At 45.2% G+C, this 19646-nt stretch overlaps 1 protein-coding gene across 1 annotated transcript in view; it reads left to right on the top strand.

Annotated features, from left to right (window-relative positions):
• The window catches only part of GBF1 (golgi brefeldin A resistant guanine nucleotide exchange factor 1), a gene marked incomplete at both ends in the record, with an annotated part of 101872 nt that extends 82736 nt beyond the window's left edge, over positions 1-19136 (top strand). Inside the window, 22 exons of the mRNA XM_082002182.1 lie at positions 266-389; positions 688-813; positions 1400-1482; positions 3775-4011; positions 4942-5035; positions 7893-8069; positions 8557-8621; positions 8724-8847; positions 9439-9510; positions 10879-10973; positions 11425-11578; positions 11796-12018; positions 13633-13796; positions 14107-14353; positions 14745-14944; positions 15912-16062; positions 16445-16575; positions 16933-17034; positions 17622-17735; positions 17979-18156; positions 18365-18502; positions 18850-19136. Coding sequence (XP_081858308.1) covers positions 266-389; positions 688-813; positions 1400-1482; positions 3775-4011; positions 4942-5035; positions 7893-8069; positions 8557-8621; positions 8724-8847; positions 9439-9510; positions 10879-10973; positions 11425-11578; positions 11796-12018; positions 13633-13796; positions 14107-14353; positions 14745-14944; positions 15912-16062; positions 16445-16575; positions 16933-17034; positions 17622-17735; positions 17979-18156; positions 18365-18502; positions 18850-19136 — 3286 coding nt within the window. The remainder of the gene's footprint in view (positions 1-265; positions 390-687; positions 814-1399; positions 1483-3774; positions 4012-4941; positions 5036-7892; positions 8070-8556; positions 8622-8723; positions 8848-9438; positions 9511-10878; positions 10974-11424; positions 11579-11795; positions 12019-13632; positions 13797-14106; positions 14354-14744; positions 14945-15911; positions 16063-16444; positions 16576-16932; positions 17035-17621; positions 17736-17978; positions 18157-18364; positions 18503-18849) is intronic.
• Positions 19137-19646: the final 510 nt, after the last annotated feature.

The following is a 19646-nucleotide window of genomic DNA, read 5'->3' on the forward strand; positions in this document are numbered from 1 at the left end:
TATTGAGATAAATCACAATGTCAAATCATATGTAACTTAGTAACATAACAAACACATCAATTTCCAATATACACCAGTACACTCTCTTTTATTGTTTTTTGCCTGTTCATGGTATATTTCTTCTCTCCTCACCCTCCCCTCTTTACTGTCTGTTCTCTGTGAAATCTGGTGTTCTGATGCTGAAACAAACAAGATTGTAGTCAGTAAGTTTATCCTATCTTTTCCATCCTGTTTCAGTTTTTGTTGCATTTCATTCTTTTTGCAGGACTTTCAGCTTCCAGGGTTTAAGGCTGGATGAAGCTTTACGACTTTATCTAGAGGCCTTCAGATTACCAGGAGAGGCGCCTGTAATCCAGAGGCTGTTGGAAGCCTTCACAGAACATTGGAGGGTGTGTACTTGATGGGCAGAAAACTCAAAACTGCATTTTTGTGCATCTGCTTGCCATGATAGACATGTCAGATCAAACTGCCTATGTAAGCTTACTGTGCCCTGCAGGCAGCAGCTGTTGTTTTGCAGATGGCAGTGACACATAGATTTCTGGGGTGCTTTTTGGAAGCTGGAGCCAGAACCTGGGATTTTTGTTTGCCCCAGAGATGATTTAGTACTGTGGGTAGGAAAATGGCTGTCTTGGGTCACTGATACTGCTATTGCTGTAGGACTAATTTGTGCATACATTTGCCTTTCAGAAATCAAATGGTTCCCCATTTGCCAATAGCGATGCCTGCTTTGCCCTGGCCTATGCAGTTATTATGTTGAACACTGACCAGCACAACCATAATGTCCGCAAGCAGAATGTCCCAATGACTCTAGAGGTGGGTGTTACCAGTGTAGGCACCTGTCTTCTCTGGTTTTGATAGCAACGTAGTACCAGTTTTTATCTCAATGATATTCTCTTTTTTCCCTGGCATTCATCACTCATGTACACAATAAGCTGGTGTGCAGTACTAAAATTGAGTGCAGTTGGAGAGGAGAGCTCTGCAAAAGGGGCAGTATGAAGAACTGTGAGCTTAGCAGAAAGCTTTCCAAGTTTGTCAAGAGGCTTGCCTGTGCATGAGCAAACTGTATCCTAAGATATAAGTAAGAATGAGAAGATCGTTGAACTGCTGTGGGCTTCTAGACAGTTCAAGTCCTGTGAGTGTCAGTGTGGTGGTACAGTGATGTCCAGCCTCAGCTAAGCATGTGTAATGTTGTGTCTCTCTTCTTTCCTTATGAGCAGACACAGGAGTTGCTGCACTCTACTGCCACTAAGAATAGCATTTAGTCTTTGAACTTTGAGGCTGCATGTTGAAGAACACAGGAAAATCTCCTAGTCCCATGAAAAAGTAATGGAGTACTGATCCTAGCCAAGCAGTTAAAGCTGGAGGTACTAGGAATTAACGTTGGTGTAACTTTTTTCAGGAGTTTCGGAAGAACCTGAAAGGTGTGAATGGAGGCAAAGACTTTGAACAGGACATATTGGAAGACATGTACCATGCCATCAAGTAAGAATCAACCTGTCATCTCCTTGTATGCAGAGAGCAAACTAGAGTTGTTTTGTCTGTGAGACCTCTGGAGAGTACGGAGAGACACTCGCTGATCATGTGCCTGTTTGCCTCAGACCAACTTCCAGCTCCATGTGGGGCTGTGGTAACAAGCCTGTCACAGTGATTGCACTGGATTTGTATCTTTGGGTTCTTGCCATGGTATTTTAATCCACAGAGCTTAAGCTAAAGTTAAAAAATACGTTACTTCTATCAACATGCAAAAGAATGGCTGAGCAAGACCAGCACATGTGAAATGCTCTATCTAAGAAGGCTCTGTTCTCTACACCAGGCCTGTAGACTTCTTTAGAACTTTTTATGTAGTGCTAGAAATAGTATCTCATACCCAGGACAGCACTAGTGCCCTGACATGTGTCCAGGTCTCAGTTTCATATGTTCTGTTTTGAGCTCTTCATATGAAGCTGCTGTCTGCACCAATCTTTTCTGCCACCCCTGAAGTTCTTGGCACAGTGACCAATATTTGAGAATTCCTGGTAGCTGAGGCTCTTTTGTGCACACACTAGCTCTGGGTGGGGAGCTTTAATAATAGCTCAGAAATCTAGCCTATCAGTAAATCCAGGCCCAGCCAATTTGAAGCTGAGAGGATTATATCTCTGAGGAGACAGGATGTGACTCTGACTCTCAGCTGGTTTCAATCTGCAGTGGCTCAGGCTGGAAGCAGGGCAGTGGGATTAGTCTGACCCTCCCTTCCAAGCCTTTGCTGGGAAGATAGGTATGTCACCTGTACTGAATATCTAGAAATTCTTCAAGATGTAGCTCTAGCTTTCAAGCAGAGCTCTAGTTTTGATTGACTTCTCTCCCCTGAGGGTGTTCGTAATGTTTTGAGTAGTACCCTGAGAATATCATTATACCTTTCAGTTATCTAATGCTTCTGTCCCAGTCTATTTGCCTTTATCATCCTTTCACCAGATACTTCAGCTCTTTCAGTATGTTCTATGGCTAAAACAATTGGTGTATCATTTCAGTATTGCTCCATCTCAGATAGGTTGCCCGTGTCATAGCTGAGATTGAGGAACTGTTTGTTTTCTTTGTGTTATTGGGGGGGTGGGAAAAGCAGACTGTAATCTGTACAGAGTAGCACATGATCTCTTCAGGATTTCAGCATTTCACTTTTGAGCACAATTTCATTTCCTGAGACTTTCCAAATAAACCCATTCACTTGCTTCTGTTAATATTAATCAAATATGGGTTCTTAGAAAAAATATGCTATTGACTGCAAACGTATTTTTCTATATAATCTCAGTAATGATTTGTCATGTCAAAATATGCAGGTACCTGAAACTGAGAAGAGCTTATTTCTTATGCATAGATCAAGAGGGTTTTTTATAGTCGTTGTTAGCACATGTAAATTGCTCCTTTGGCAACTGACAGATGTTATTTTTTCATTGTTTCAGAAAGACCTCTACTTTTCAGATTGGCTGCAATCTACTGTTCTTAGTAGATTTGAGACTCTTGTTCAATTAGTTGGTCATTTGCAGACGGTTATCTCTTGTGCAATGTTACCCAAATCTAGGGAGTATGTATTTAGACTTGATGTATTTTAACCTGAGATTGCAAGTGCTACTTGGTATTAATCATAATTGTTTTATACTTGTATAGCTTTAATCCAGTTAGAGTAAGGAGCTGTGGTACCCTGGTTATGAATCACCCATCATACATTTGGTTTCTTGTTTTATCTTCAATTTTGTACTGCTTGGCTTTCTGATATTTGATTTTTGGCATAATATGAATATATGCATTATTCTTATACAAATATACATTATTCTTATACAAAGGTAATACAAAGGTACTCATGTCTACTGTTGACTGCAGTAGCATAACAATTTTAATTTTTTTTTATCTGGGAGTAATGAGATATGCAGAGCAGTCTAACTGGGTGGGAGTTGGGATGGGGGAATGAAGCTATGCCAGTGTGCTGTCCGAAATTTCCCATCATTTAACTGCAGTATGTGTTGCATTTCCCGCTACAGTGTTGGGTAGCTGTTTCTTCAATGCCATCCTTACACAATTGCTGCTGGGTGCTGCTGAGAGTCACCAGACTTAATATCCAGGATACCAAAGGGGGTCAGGGGAAGCAGGCAGGCCTAAGAAAATAGAATGTTTCAGGAGCTGGCAAGATCATTCCAGAGTAGGTAGTGTTTAGCTTTGGGACCGTGTAATGAAAGGCACTGTGTAAATGTTAGGTTTGGCTCAGGATGAAAAATTCAACCTTTCTGCCTTCCTCCCTTGTAGAAATGATGAGATAGTGATGCCAGAAGAACAGACGGGCCTAGTGAAGGAAAACTATATCTGGAATGTCCTGCTACATCGTGGTGCCACTGATGAGGGAATATTTCTCCATGTGCCTCCCGGAAGCTATGACCACGATCTCTTCGCCATGACATGGGGGCCAACCATTGCAGCACTTTCTTATGTTTTTGACAAAAGCCTAGAGGAAACAATCATCCAGAAGGCTATCTCTGGTTTCAGGTAACTCTTGCATTCATGAAGAGAATGAGAACTCTTCAGAAGAGTTGAAGTGTGGCCGTTGTCTCCCATTTACTTGCTAGAGACATCACAGTGAATATCAACTGTTGATTTTCCTAGCAATTGAAGAGCATTTTATTGTGACCTATGGTCCTCTAGTTTTGTTCTGTCATTTGTATTGATTCATCCCATCTTGGCCTCAGTTGCCACTTGCTGTTTGGCTTGACCGCTGTGTTGTAATAAATCAAAGTGCCTGGGGTATGTATTTTTAAACTCCAACCTGGTTACACTTAAAAGACCTGCTGACATAGCTGTGCTGCTTAGAAGTGAGGTGAAAAAGTCACTCAACTTGCACAATGATGCTGGCAAAATCCCTGTATATGAACAAAACCTCTCATGTATAAGGCCATAGCTGTGGCTGAATGGGATGGAGGATTTCTTTTTTTTTTTCCTCAGATGACCAGTATTCAAAAAACTTGCTATCTGTGAAAAACTGTATTGGAACAATCTTTGGTCATGCTTAGATCCAGACCAAATGATGCCTTAAGCATAGTTTTAAATCTCTGTTAATACACTGCTGTAGCCATGATGCCTTGGAAACTAGACCTTCAACACTACTGTCAATCTCAGCAATTCTCTCTTATGTCAAGACAGGAGATTAGGTATATTGGCTCATGAGCAAGTGGTCTGTCTGTTTAGACTCACTTTTTGAAAGTGATCCTTGCATCAGCACAGACAAGTACCAGCATCTGTGGATGAGGATTGAGGTTATTTGAGGGATAATAGTAGACTTCTATACATCAGCATTCATTATGAGTGGGTGGAGAGGAAGGTCTAAAATGTCAACAGAGAGGCTCTCTTGATTTGCTGTCCTGTAGACAGACTTGTCTGTGCTGACTTGCTACATTATTTTCTGCTTTATTCTTTCCCCAGGAAATGTGCAATGATTTCTGCTCACTATGGCCTTAGTGATGTGTTTGACAATCTCATAATTTCTCTCTGCAAGTTTACAGCCCTCAGCAGCGAGGTAAGTTTGCAAGGAGAGGAAAGCAGCATGGCTTCTATCGGAGCTTTCTTCCTCTGTTAAGCAGTAAAATTTGCTTGTTTTATTTATAACAGTATCTGTAGATATCTACCAGCCCCTGCCCAGAGCTTTCTGGAGGAGGAAATGAAAAGTGTGTAGTGAAGTAGGACTTCCATAGGACAGGTTCAATTACACAGATATCCTACTCACTCACAAGTGACAGTTTGTGCAGAGCAGAATGCCATGATGTGGAAGTGTTTATTCCACCTACTTGATTTGAAGAGAGATTTGAGGAGACTTAGATCTCCCTGTGATCAAGACAGCGATCATCCATGATCCCAAGCAAGTTTATGCATTTCAGCTATTGAATATTTAGTTACAGGGCTTATGTGGTGCCAAGAGGGACTGTTTTGTGAGCTGTTCTTCCAAAGTGTAGGGGCTGTGCATCCACCCAGCATTAAGTGGTTAGAAAAGCAAATGCTTTAAATTGTCAGTTGGTGTGTGGAGTCTGGTAATAAGATTGGCTGTTTGCCCCACTTTTGGCAATCCCTAAAGACCATTTCCATGGATTGCACTGTGAGAATAAATTCAAGATATAGTGGTTGGTGTAAGCTTTTTTTGCCCAAATCTGTTTGTGTGTTACAGCATCAGCCTGTTTTTCCCCAAGGTGTTTGATAGACAGTGTGTGGCAGACCATGCTTTGTGCTAAGAAGATGACAACAGCAACTCCTTTAAAGGGTCAGAACTTGCAAAGAATCTCAGGGTATTGCTCTGAGAACCAGTGCAAGACCCACAGTGAGCCGAATAGAATTGCCGCACATACAAAAAAGGGAAACAAAATCGTTCAAGACTGAAAGCATGCGAGTAAAAAGACCAAGACAGGTGATTCTTTTTTTAAATACCTTGAAGAGATAGCAGAAAGGGAGCAGTCCTGCAAACAGTATTGTTTGGACTGGGTGTTTTGTATCACTTGCATTCTGGCATTGGTAGCAGTGAAAAAGTACCAGCTTGACTAATAAAAGACAAAGAAAACCCAAGTGGTGGGGTTGCTTTAGATTCCCTCTTCCTCCACAGCTCACAACTGTAAAGATGAAATACTTGATCCTCTCCAGGCATACCGACCTCAAGACTACCAATAGATAACACAAGCAGAGGAATGTCTGCCATGAAACAACTGTTTGACACAGATTTACACAGTAGAAACAACTAGACTAAGCCCTCAGAGGCATCAACTATTGCCAGCTGCATCCCATCTAGTTGTGAGACTGGAATCTGGAGCAGCCCGAGGTCTGTGTAAATTAAGCAAGTATGTCTTTTGGTGATGACGTAGAATCAGAGGCTTCTGGATTTGAAGAAGGCTGTGATTTCTTATCTTTGGCCAGATTCCAAGTACACCAATTACTTTCTGCTGTCCTAAATTCCTGTAAGGCTTGGAGACAGTAGTGGGATATGACAACTGAACAAATATTTGAGAGACATTCTGGTGGAAGGGGAGAAGGAGGGGCTCTCTTCAGGGGCTGAGGAGGCAAAACAAAGAACAACTGTTAGAAAGCAAGGGAAGTATCACTTAGCTGCTAGTCACTTCCCAGGTCAGATCGTCCTGGTGATCAGGCATCCTCTCAAAGCACTGCAATTGCTATGCATGGCCACTTTAGTTGAAAGAAGAGGAATGTAAAGGAACATGGAGGGGGATTAAGTGATTTAAGAAGAGTCCGTGCCCCACTTCTTGATTCAGAGTTAAGACTCATACTGTCTCAGTGTATAAGTAGCAGCAAAACCTCTGTGTGTGTTAATTCAGTGGTTGTGGCTTGTTGCCCCAGTGCAAAATCAGGCATATTGCTGTTTGCACTCTGACACTTCAGTGGTATATGTATTCCTGTGGTTTCCCCATAGCAACAATGGAAAAAACAAATCAGTTGTCACATTTCTGCCAGAATTCCAGATTGGTGCTTCACGTGGAGTTCACCTCTAGATCAAAGACCCATTTTGATAATAGTTTTGCCAGCAGTCTGGCTGAAGCAAGAGCTAGTTTCTCTGAACTTCAGGTCTGAGATTGGAAGAGACACATTTTCAATCCATCCTATCTCCTGTCTTCTCTCTCCTTTCTTGATGAAGGAGTAAGTATGGGTTTTGTCCACGTAAGCAAGAGAATGGCAAAGCCCATCTCTTGTCAAAAGGGACATTGCAATGACCTTAAGTAACTGCAGAAACATAGAACATGTTACAGTGTCTGATACTAGCTCACATGGTTGCTGTTTTTTCTTTTTTTTGGCAGCATATACTTGGTTGGTTTAAATGACGTAGCACACTTTTTGTATTTTGAAAAGCTGTGAGTGCGTTGAACAGATTATGAGGAATTGTGATCGAGCAATTATTGGCAGAGACTGTATGTTAGGGTTCATCACTCTTACTTTGAATCTTGCTGTTAAGTAGTGGTAGAAGTAGGTTAGCAAGTCAGTAATGCTTTTGGCTATAGTTTCCCTCTCTAACAGTAGAGCGGAGTAATTGCTGCTTCCAGAGGAGACATGGTACTTCCTGTAGAAGGCTTTGATCCTGGAATGAGTTCCCATAGCAGAATAAATTAGTGTTAGTAAGTTTTCAGCAAGCACTTTCAAAATGTGCTGTATTGTTGTTGTTCTTGGAGAGCTTATGTCTAGGTGGTTCAGTGATTCAGCTTGCATCAGGTAGGCTGTCTTGTCCTTGTTTTTGTGCAAAGTGAATATGAGCTGCGGAGTTATCCAGGCATCGTACACAGAATTGTTGTCTTTCCTGTAACCAGTTCTGAACAGTCTGCCCTAATTTGTGTTGAAAAGAAAACATCTCTTGCTGACTGATTGCCACCTCCTCTTCTTCCCTGCAGTCTATTGAGAACCTGCCCACTGTTTTTGGAAGTAATCCCAAGGCCCATATTGCAGCAAAGACTGTGTTTCACTTGGCCCATCGCCATGGTGACATTCTGCGGGAGGGCTGGAAAAACATCATGGAGGCCATGCTACAGCTTTTCCGAGCAGAGCTGCTGCCCAAGGCCATGGTGGAGGTAATAATAGGCGGCTGGTGGGTAATTGAAGTGGGAAGCTGGCTTTTCATAGAACGAGTCCTCGAAGAGGAGGAGAGCTCTCCAGCAAAGGCCTGGCTTTAGTAAAGTGCATACAGAGCTAGAAAGCGTACAAAGAGTTTAGTGTTCAAGTTATGTGCAGGCTCCAGCTTCTTTTGCAAGATTTAATTTTTTTCTCATTTTACTTTTTGCTGGATTTGAGAAATTTCAGTATTCATTTTACTTGAACAGATTTTGAATATTGTGCAGAAGAGGGATATGCTTATAGGCACAAAGTATTAGAGCAGGGCATTAGTATTGCCAGATGGGGGTGACACTTTACTGAAAGGATGAGAGGGTGAAGAGCTGGGGTTGACTGCCTACACAAGGTGGGTTGGGTATAGTGTTTCATCACTAAGTGAAACATTGAGGGGAAAGGCTACAAAGAAGTAGACGATAGATCATGGACATGTTCTGGTCTGTCTTCCAGGTTGAAGACTTTGTGGATCCTAATGGCAAAATCTATCTGCAACGTGAGGAGACACCATCTAACCGGTGAGTGTTGTAGATGCCGCCAGGCAGTCCTTGTTGTACCAAAGCTGGTGAGTAGTATGGTTTCTTATTTTCTCACTGATGCCAGTGTCTTCTGATTTGCAGTGGTGAATCTACAGTGCTGAGTTTTGTTAGTTGGCTCACTCTCAGTGGGACAGAGCAATCTGGTATGAGAGGGCCATCTACAGAGACACAGGAGGCAAAGCGATCAGCTCTGGAATGCATAAAGGTAACATACAGACTGTAAAAGAACCTGCTTTTGTTTGTGGTGACAGTACTGTGTGGATAACAGGCAACAGAAGCATAAATATGCATGCTTCTAGGCAGTATTGCAGGTTTCAGAGGACTTGTGAATTCTAAGAAACTGCAGAGTAGCATATCTGCATTGACAGCTAAAGGGTCTTATGTGCTGTTACGTACAAACGTAGTAACACATGAAAACAGGAATGATTCACCACAAGAGGCTGGGATCTGCCCTTGGTGTCACAGTCCTATAACTGAAGAGAAATTACTAAATTCTCAAATGACTAATCTTTTCCAAGTCAGTGTTAAGGCATATGGGGCCAACAAAATCTAAACCTGGGGTTTGAGCAGTGTGTGGACAAAGGAGTTATCTGTTAAAATCTGTCTAGCACAGATCAGGTCTGTTAAAGGTAGCTGATGTTAAAGGATTGAACTAGCTGGCAGCAGTTTTCCTCCAGGGAATTGTGTTAAAACCACTATCTATATCTTTCCTGGGAACAAGCTGTGTTTCTGGAGGATCTGTTTGTGTGCTTTTCCCATTCCCCAGATGCCCAGTCCTCTTTTCTGTCTTTTGCAGCACTGTGATCCTGAAAAGTTGATCACAGAAAGCAAATTCCTCCAACTTGAATCCCTCCAGGAGCTCATGAAGGTGAGAGAGATACTGGGTAAGGGGTTGGACTAGTGATGGAACAAGTATGCTATGCATGATCATAGATATGTACTGTGTACTTGCCTAGCTCCTCTATCCCCAAAGGAGTTCTTGGACCTGTTTGGGATTTGAAACCAGTCATTAGCTCAGCTGTTACATATAACTTCTGTGCTGGCAGCCACAATTACTTGAGTAGTAGAGGAAGATGTTAAATTGTGGAATACATTCTAAAAGCCTTGAGGAGGTCATGGTAAGTGTTTGAAAATATGTGTAGGTCTGTGTAGGAGCTTAAGGTTATGCTTTTTCATCTTTTCTGGTGTGCCTAATGAAAAGATTCTAAAAAGCCACTTCAGAGGCAAGAGCTGTACAGAAATATTTGACTATGTGCCCCTAGGTAGCACGGTACCTGGCTGCTGTGGGAGAGGTAATAAGGCTGGATTCACTAGCCTTTGGGCTGGAGAAGCTTATCTCCCTGGGGGAGGGTAGTTACTTACCTGATTCTGATAGCGGCTTCTCAGGTTAGCATGGAGTTTGAGACCACTCTAGGATGTGGAACAAATCTGGCTGCTGCTCACCATTTCCAAAAGCAAATAGTGCAGTGCAACCCTTGCACGGATGCTGTGTGGGCTGGCAGTGTGTGTTGCCTAATTCCATGGCTCCTTAAAGTGCAAGTGTCTTTCCCTTCAGGTTGCTGTAATTGCAATTCACTGGCTTCATCAGTAGGGCACATGACACTACTGAGACTTTTGCTAGAACAAAGGAAAGGTTTCTTTATCAAGGCTTGCTGCAGAGGTTCAGAAGAGTAGGTATTGAGTTTCAAAATAAAGACAAGAAGTGAGTAAACCCCAAAGAACAACACTTAAAACAGGTAAAGCAGAACTTGCTGTTTGGAACACACAAAGACCACTATGTTGCTGGCCCATGTGGAGAAGTGGGGACTCAGTTTTTCTGTGTCATCTCAGTTCTGGGGGAATTTGCTCTTACCCCTATTATGTCAGGAATTCTCTCTTCACATGCAAGCTGATGGCTTGAAAGGAATAGTTCCAGTATTTGTAGTCATTCCTAGGTATGTCTGCCTCTTCTGTGCTTCACATATTCTTAGCAAGTAGCTGCTGGCTTTCAGAATTCCTCTCCATCTGAGAGACTTCATCAGAATTTAACATCTTTTAAGTTCATCTTTAATAATAATAATAATAATCCATATATTTAGCTTGACCTGTATCCAATGCATTTTAGATAGACTATGCATGACCTCACCAGACAGTGGAGGGCGGTTTTGCACAGACTCAAAGCATCCTGTTGGTCCTCACTTCTTTGTACCCCAGTTTTGGAGGCTCACGATTCACAAACATTTCCTGGCTTTTCTAGGCTCTAATTTCTGTTACTCCTGATGAGGAGACGTATGATGAAGAGGATGCTGCCTTCTGCTTGGAGATGCTTCTGCGCATTGTGCTAGAGAATAGGTATGACCTTGAAATACATGCAGATTCACTGTAAATGTCCCTGCTTTACAGCAGCTGCTGCCTGGGTCCAGGGAATGAGTTCCTTATGTGCTTGATTTGCCAGCTGAAGCAGCATGTGGCTGTAATTTCAGGGCTTAGCAATTCCACTCTAACATGTGCAAACAGAGGGACTATTCGCCCATGAATTATTGCTTGATATCCTGAGATTTGGAGAACATAAACTAAACTCTGGATGGAGAATTCTCCCACCTGATTGCTTTGCAAGTAATGAAGTAAATAAGAAATTTGATGGCTTTTTTTTTTTAATGTGCCTGTTCTTATATCTCCTGGCTGGAGTTTTTCATTGAAACGAAGAAATACTAGGTTGTCTGGACTTCTGGGAGAGGTAGCTGGATCCTGCTTGTCTCATCTCCTTTCATCCTACCCTTTCCCTCCTCCTTATTGTGGCTAGGGACCGTGTGACCTGTGTCTGGCAAACTGTCAGAGACCATCTGTATCATCTCTGTGTCCATGCGATGGAGTTCTGCTTCTTGGTGGAGAGGGCAGTGGTGGGGCTGCTGAGACTGGCCATTCGGCTCCTTCGGCGGGAAGAAATCAGCGCGCAGGTAAGGGATTTTTGAAAATCAGTTACTGGGGTTTTGTGGCTACACCTGGCAATACAGGAAACCAGTTGCTGTTGGATATACCCACATTTAACCTGTCTGTGCTACAGGTAACAACAAACAGCAGTTATAAGTAGCTCTAAATAAATGACGGAGGACTTTGATGGAGAATGGAGTGTAAATAATGGGGTCTGTTACTCTTGTCTCCTCCTCTGGCCAGGTTCTCCTCTCATTACGTATCCTGCTCATGATGAAGCCAAATGTGCTGTCCAGAGTTAGCCATGAGGTTGCCTATGGCCTCCATGAGCTCCTGAAGACCAATGCTGCCAACATTCACTCTGGGGATGACTGGTACACACTCTTCACCCTCCTGGAGTGCATTGGGTCTGGGGTGAAGCCGCCAGCAGCCCTGCAGGTTACAGCAAGGGCAGATAATGACACAGGTAAGACAGGCCAGCTTTTGCTAGGAAATCTGATGCCTGCCTGCCAGATAAGCAGCTGCTTCCTCAAGCTTTTCAATTAGCAAAGGGGACTGCAAGAAAACAAAGCTGATATTAAACTACATTAGCAAGATTAAAGACCAGCACCTGCTGTTCACTTCTACCCGATGGTCTGTCCCTGTCTCTACTCTGCCATCTCTTCCTACTCAGTGAGCAGCAGTCCAGGTGCTAGTCCCTGGGGGAGCAGCGGGAGGAAAACTGGTATCAGTTGTAGCAGCTGTAGGAGGTCTTTGCTCTGCCCAAGGAGTGTTTTCTGCTGGTTGTAGTCTGGTGCCTTGGGTAATATAGCCTTAATCTCTCATCTGGGTGTGTAATGTCAACCCAGCTGTTGTTCCTGTCATACTTCCTTCTTTTGTGGGACTGACTCCTTTCTGTCCCCATTTTAAGGATCTTGTAAAGGGAGTTGTTCTTTAAAATTCCATTTCCAAATCCATTTGTGTTCAGAGTGCCTGAACCATTCCCACAAGACCAACCCACAATTTCCCACTTCTCTCAACTGTGTTAGAAAGATGGTCTTTTCAGCAAACTGTTCCTGTTTCACTTTAGCCAGCTGGCAATGTATTTGAGGCTGACAGCTTTAGACTTTTAAAGCAAACAAGCAGGAAAAGACTTTTCCAGAAGCCTTTGTTTTCCTCTTTGCTTTTCTAGAACTTCCTTGCTAGGTCCTGATGCTTTGTGCTAGACAGATGGGAGAAACCTGACTTTGCAAAACCGTTATGGCCTTTGCCTTCTGAGATAATGCTGGGTTGTCTTCTCCCATCTTCTCTTTTTTTTTTTTTTTTTAATACTTCTTCTGTCTTTGGGCAAACTACTTGACTGTGGCACCTTGCACAACAGAACATGAGTTCTCTTTATGTCCTTCTGCAAATGTTTGGTGCACTGTGTTCACAGCAAGTCTGTCTGCTGGTTGCTTTCTAGATAATGTTGAATGATGGAGAGAATGAATCTTTGCTTCTGAATAACATTATATCAGTAGCTTAAGTTTGGCCCTTGCAAAGATTTCTGTGCTTAGGTCACGTTAAATTCAAAGTTACCCTAAAGATCAGGAGAGGTAGATCTGACAGGTGTGGAACATGCTAATGCAGATTCTTGATCATGAGAAAGACTTTACCAGTATTACTGTGGAGCTGAGTGACCCCAAAGGCCCTATGTGAGTCATGTCATTCTGCGTTGTGCTTTTAGAGTGGTCTTGGCTGAACCTAGCACCTCCAGTAGTTCTTAAAGTGTGTGGTACATCTGATCTTCCCCCAGGGTCAAAGGTTTGAACTTCCTGCCCTTTTTAAATCCACAGTCAGGCTGACAAGTGACATAGCAGAGGATGAAAAGCCATAACATACCTACAGGGGAGAAACAGAGTCAAAGACCTGTGTTTCCTGCTGTCTCCTGTGCATTCTCCTGTCACATTCTTCCTCTTACAGGAGGAGAGGCCTGGCCCAGTTTCTTCCAGGTCCCATGGTAGTTCCTAGCAGATGCTGATCTTATTAATCCCTTATCCACAGCTACTCTTCCAAGTTCTTGATTTGCTTTGACCTAAAATTCATGCCTTTTGTCTTGAAGGTGCTCAGTCAGACAGCGAGGTCTCCTCCTCCTATCATCCAAGTGACATGAGCCTGGACCGTGGCTACACCTCTGATTCAGAGGTGTACACAGACCATGGGAAGCCAGGCAAGATGCATCGCTCGGTGACAGATGTGGATGTCATGAACAGTGGCTGGCTAGTGGTGAGTAGCCAATGGACTTCTGGTGCCTGAAGACGACTGCTCCTAGCATGGCTGTGGGCAGAGGGTGTGGTAGGGAGAGAAAGAATAAGACAGTAGAGAAGAGAGGTAAGATGAGCTGACAATGTAAAGGGAGGATGGGGAGGAGATGCAGATGTAGAGAAGAAAGGTTGGAGGCAAATGAGGAAGAAAGGGAAGTGGATCCTACAGAAACGTTACCTGTTGGCTTCAGAAGAAAGGCTCTTTCAGCATGTGCATGGGGTGCTGCTTGTTATACTGCCCTCTCCTGCTACCCTCTTGCTGTGCCCTGCAGGTGGGGAAAGATGACATCGACACCCCCAGATCTGCTGCTGGGCTCAGCAGGCTGGGGCCATCTCCTCTTGTGAACCAGTACAGCCTGACTGTGGGGCTGGATTTGGGCCCACATGACACAAAGTCTCTCATGAAGTGCGTAGAGTCCCTGTCCTTCATCGTGCGAGATGCTGCCCACGTTACACCTGAGAACTTTGAGCTCTGTGTCAAAACCATCCGCATCTTTGTGGAGGCGAGCTTGAATGGGGGTAAGGTGGCCCTTGGTTTGACAATCAAGATTGGGCTTGGGGTGTCCAGTCAGCAAGAAGTGTGAAGTATACTGTCAGGGAACGAGTCCCCAACGCCCGAAAATGGTCTGCTGTGAGAAAAGTGTCCTGGCTCCTGCTGGCAGCAGGGACCTTATTCTTATCCCCCTCTCTGGGATGGAGGAGAGGTCTGGAGCTGATGTGGAGATAGCAGTATCAGCTGCTGCTGAAGGCTGTTCCTGGGGGTGCTGGGTACCTACTACCTGGTAGTTGTCATTTTACAGGAGAGGGCTCTCCACTGGGGATATCAAAAGGTGGCTGCTGTGTGTGTTGAAAGGCAGAAAATTTTGTCATGGAATGTGTATATGTTATGTTGCTGCCTTTCACTTTCTAGGCTACAAGTCCCAGGAAAAGAGAGGGAAGAGCCACAGGTATGACAGTAAATCCAGTCGGTTAAAAAAAAAGCCAAAGGAGAGCTCCACACGGCGATCACGGGTCTTGAGCCAGCACCAGGCGCACACACACAGTGATGAGGACGAGGATGAGAGCATCCCTGCCAGCTACCACACTGTGTCTTTACAGGTTAGTCAGGACGTAAGTATAGCAAGGATTTCCTCCTCTCCTTTCCCATACTCAGGGCCTTGCTAGGGAGTCACTGGGATTCTTCATGGGGTGAGGCGGGGCTGCATCCTGGGTCAGTGGGCACTGGATGGTAGAGGATGGCTCTGGTAGCAGTGTGTGGCTCTGCAGTGGAAGACTGCAATTTGGACAGGCAAAAGCAAAATAGCAGTGGAGAAAGAAGTCCTCTGAAAAGGAAGGAGGGTGGGGTCTGGAGCTGAGTGTCACTATAGTAGGTAAGATGGATGTGGACCAAGGGCATTTGGAGGCATGAGGTTCATACAGGGTTAGTGGGGAGCCTGACAGGGCGTCTGAGCTTGTGGAGAGGGGAAAGCCCTGTGGGCTGAGGCACTGGGATTTAAAGTACAGAGGACTGGGATGAGGGAGTCATTTCTCTCTCCAGCTGGTACTTAAAGGTGTGAAGGCACAGGCCTGCTGACAGCCAGGCTGTTGGGCCTCAGTTCAGTAGTGAAGTGACTAAAGTGACTGTTATTTGCCCATACAGAGCTGTTCTGAGGGAGCTTTGCTTGTGGTTTTTTGTTTTGGTTTGTTTGGGTTTTTTTAAAGTTTCAGATCATTTTCCTTGGACAGTATAGCTGAATCACTGGATTTCTCCCTCTGCCTCGGCAGTCAATGCTCTATGCCAGGAAAGGCTCCATTCTTTTTCCTGGCAGGATTGGGATTCTGTTTCTCAAAGACGGGATTGACATGACTACTGAACTGACACAAATCTTGCTGAAGATGCCTGGCACTTGACCACTTAGAGAGGGCAGAGACAGCAGGGCCTGACACCATCTCCATAGCTATACATGGTCATGTACATACAGAAAGCAGGCTTGAGTAGATGTGAGCCTTTTAGCATTGGTGTGGGGAAGAGCGGAGACCAGGGCTGCTTCAAAAATTTAAGTCCTATGTGTTGCTTAATGTGATGCTTGACTTGCAGCTCCTGGACCTCATGCACACCTTGCATACACGAGCGGCCACCATCTACAGCTCCTGGGCAGAGGAGCAACGCCACCTAGAGACAGCAGGAAGGAAAATCGAAGCAGATTCCCGAACGCTGTGGTCCAACTGCTGGTGTCCTTTGCTACAGGGTAAAGCCATCCCCTTGTGATGAGAGTGAGCAGAGACACTTCCAAAATAGTGGCAGCACTCAGGAAAGTTGAGGAGCCAAGAACGAACTGCAGAAAGCAAGCAGAGGTTGTTTTTAGGGTCTGCTGTAATTGAAAAAGAACTTGGATTGGATCCGGAAAGGTATCTTTAGCATGAGTTAGCTGCCAGTTTGTTTCTGGACCTGACAGTAGATCCCCAGTCTGTGGCCTGGAACAAGTATAATCCTTTTTTTTTTTTTTTTTTTTCCTTCTTTTTCTCTCCCCCAGAGAGAGTTTGATCTTCATTAGACTTTTCACCCTAGACTGGGGAAGTAGGGATGTGACACTTTCCCTGTGGGCTTTGCCCTGAATCACTGTCTTGCAGGTATTGCCTGGCTGTGCTGCGATGCCCGACGCCAGGTACGGATGCAGGCACTCACTTACTTGCAGCGGGCCCTCCTGGTACATGACCTGCAGGCTTTGGATGCCTTGGAATGGGAGTCTTGCTTCAACAAGGTAACCTCCTGGCTGGGCATATAGACAGGACAGCATTGTCATGAAGAGCAAAGCTGTGTGCAGGAGTGGCAGAATGATGTCCTACTTCAGCACCATCTTCTTGAGCAGCTTGTTCACCACAACAGACAAGGCATGCCCTGCTCTGATCCTGTGAAAAGTTTCCCTCTGCTTAGGCTTCTGACAGAGCCTCTTGGAGTATTGAAATGAATCCTCTCATTTCTACTTCCCATTGCTTTTCCCATGCTCTCTGCTTAGAAGCCACCAGTCCCAAAAGCCAGCTCCTTCCTGTAGGGTTGTCTACGCAAATCTCATTAGTCATTTTTCATCTCTGAAATATCAATGTGTCTGGTCCAACAGGTGCTGTTCCCTCTGCTAACGAAGCTACTCGAGAACATCAGCCCAGCTGACGTTGGTGGGATGGAAGAAACTAGGATGAGAGCCTCAACACTACTCTCCAAGGTGAGCACGCTTCTGCTGCCTGACAGCTCAGGGGAAACCACGTGCCTCAGAAAACCAGACTGTTTGCTGTATTAGTTTCTCAGCATCTCTGATCTGGATAGGTGTCGTGTTGGTAGTTTGACTGTTTTCAGTGCTAGGCATCACCACCACCTTCTGCTGTTGGGACATGCTGTCTTTCCAGAACTGTCTCCATGATCCTGGCCTTTAGAAAAGTTGTCAGGAAGGAGTTTATGACTTTATGAAGGATGGAGAGAGAAGTATTTCACCTGACACTAGTTGCAGACAGTCTTGTTCTAGTGGTGAAATGGTGCATGTCATAAGCTGATAGTACTGAGCTAACGCAGAGAGTCTGGAAGGGCTGAAAGATGTGGTCATGCAGATGGCAGTGGCCTCATGCAAAGGAGAGAAGATCCACTCCTCTACATATGCAGCTCAGAGTGGAGGCCTCTGGTGTCCTCAGGCTGGGCCTGTGCATGCTCCTAGCCTGCCACAAGGAGGGGGAATTCCAAATTTGCAAGACTGGCTTGTCAAGCTATGAGCAGCAGCCCTGATACTCCTTGTTGACAAGAGTTGTGTTTTTTTCCTAGGTGTTCCTACAGCATCTCTCACCACTGCTCTCGCTGACTACCTTCGCTGCCCTGTGGCTGACAATCCTGGACTTTATGGACAAATACATGCATGCTGGCTCTAGTGACTTACTGGTAAGGTGCTGAAAGTGATGCTGCAGTGCTTTGAACAACCATTCATTGGGTTTAACCTTCTAAACCTGAAAGGTGGTTTGGTTTTTGGTTTTGTTTTTTAACCTTTTAATCCTTCCAAAACCATTTTGTTCCATGGTCTCTCCCCTTGGCCTCTGTTTGCAAGGCAGCCCATCAGCTGTTTTGAGCTTTTGTTCATTGCTATGTGTCCATTCTCTGTGTCCTGAGGAGTGTCTCTGATTACAGTTGGAGGCCATCCCAGAGTCTCTGAAGAATATGCTGCTTGTAATGGATACAGCTGGGATATTCCACAGTGCTGACTCACGGACGGGATACTCGGATCTCTGGGAGATCACCTGGGAGCGGATTGACTGTTTCTTACCTAGGCTGCGGGATGAGCTCTTCAAACAGACAGTCATCCAAGGTACGAGGGGCTGAGACACCTTAAGAAAACAGGTTTTGGACTCAGTGTTTGCACCTTGTCCAGTACCCAGCTGCCATAGTGCCTGGATGCTGATGAACTGGTAGGTGCAGGAGGCTGTGGGAGCTTGGTACAAGGAGGGCAGATGGAGGGTGGGCAAAAGGAGTGAGCAAACTGGTGTGTGGGCTCACTGCTTGTTTTGTTTTCCTAGATCCTGTCCCCAGCATACCAATGGAGCAGCAGCATCAGAAATCAATAGTGTCTGCCCTGCCCCCTTCCCCTGTGGGGGATGTGAGACCAGCCACCCAACTGGGTCCTTTGGAGAAGCCCTGTGAACTGGGTGCCAGTGGTGAGTCCCTTTTTCTTCTTTCTAGAATCATCTTCCCAGCACAGTGGCGTGGGTCTATTTTTCCTTGATTTAGTGATTTACAGTGATCAGGCCTCTGGTGCTGTGGAACTGTTGTGCTTCCAAATGGATAGGTTATGGCCGCCTTGCTGAGGTTATTGGGGTGGGCAGAGGTTGGGGCAGGATGCCTATGATCAGCCCTTGCTCCTCAGGGCTGCGTATGCAGGTATGTGGAAGGGGCAAGTCTGAAAAGGGCCCTGAGTTGATCTTCAGCCCTGCTTAGCTTTGAGCTGAAAGATGACTTTGTCAGGGCCTGTGTAAGGCTGTGTTTTGTCTCTTCATTGTTCCAGAGTCTGAGAGAGCCACTGTACCTGCCTCACCCACCATCAGCACGTCTGCCTCTCCTTCTTTCCCAGCATCAGCTCCAACAAAGACAAGCCCTGTTACAGACATACCTCCTGCAACAGCACAGCCACCACTCATCCTGCAGCCTCTTGCCTCTCCCCTGCAGGTTGGGGTGCCACCTATGACTCTGCCAATCATTCTCAACCCAGCCCTAATTGAAGCCACCTCTCCTGTTCCCCTCTTAGCTACTCCACGGCCCACTGACCCCATGACAACCTCTGAAGTCAATTAGTTTGAGGGTGTCTAAGAACTGTCTGCTGAGGAAACCGTGTGCGTGGAGGATGCTGGCCAAATGTTCTCTGGTAACAGGCATGTTTGCTTTAGAAGGTGATGCTAACCTGAGCAGAAGGGCTGCTGCCACAATCCCCCTGGAGCACATCGTGTTCTGCACCCTTCTTGTGGCAACCGCCTAGAAATCCCTTGTCTTCTTGGAGGGATGCCTGGTTCCACGGACCAGTATCCTTCCTGCCTTCACAATCTCAGGGGCCAGGCAACGCCTGCACCCAGCAGCCTGGGACCAAGCGGCCACCAGTTAGTCTGGTGAAGAGGGAAAACTCTGATGTCACACCAGAAAGGGGCTGCAGTACAGGACTGCCCCTCAGATTATTCAAGTCCAGTCCCTGGACGATTCCTCAGCCATTCCCTAGCTTTCCTGCCCATGCTTCTGGTCACACTGCTTTGTTTGGGCTCTGGGCATGCCTGGGTTCAGCAGGTTGAGAATTTTGTGTAGAAATGTGGATTG

This window comes from Phaethon aethereus (genome assembly GCF_964289735.1).
Source record: "Phaethon aethereus genome assembly, chromosome: 7".
Taxonomy (NCBI): Eukaryota; Metazoa; Chordata; class Aves; order Phaethontiformes; family Phaethontidae; genus Phaethon; species Phaethon aethereus.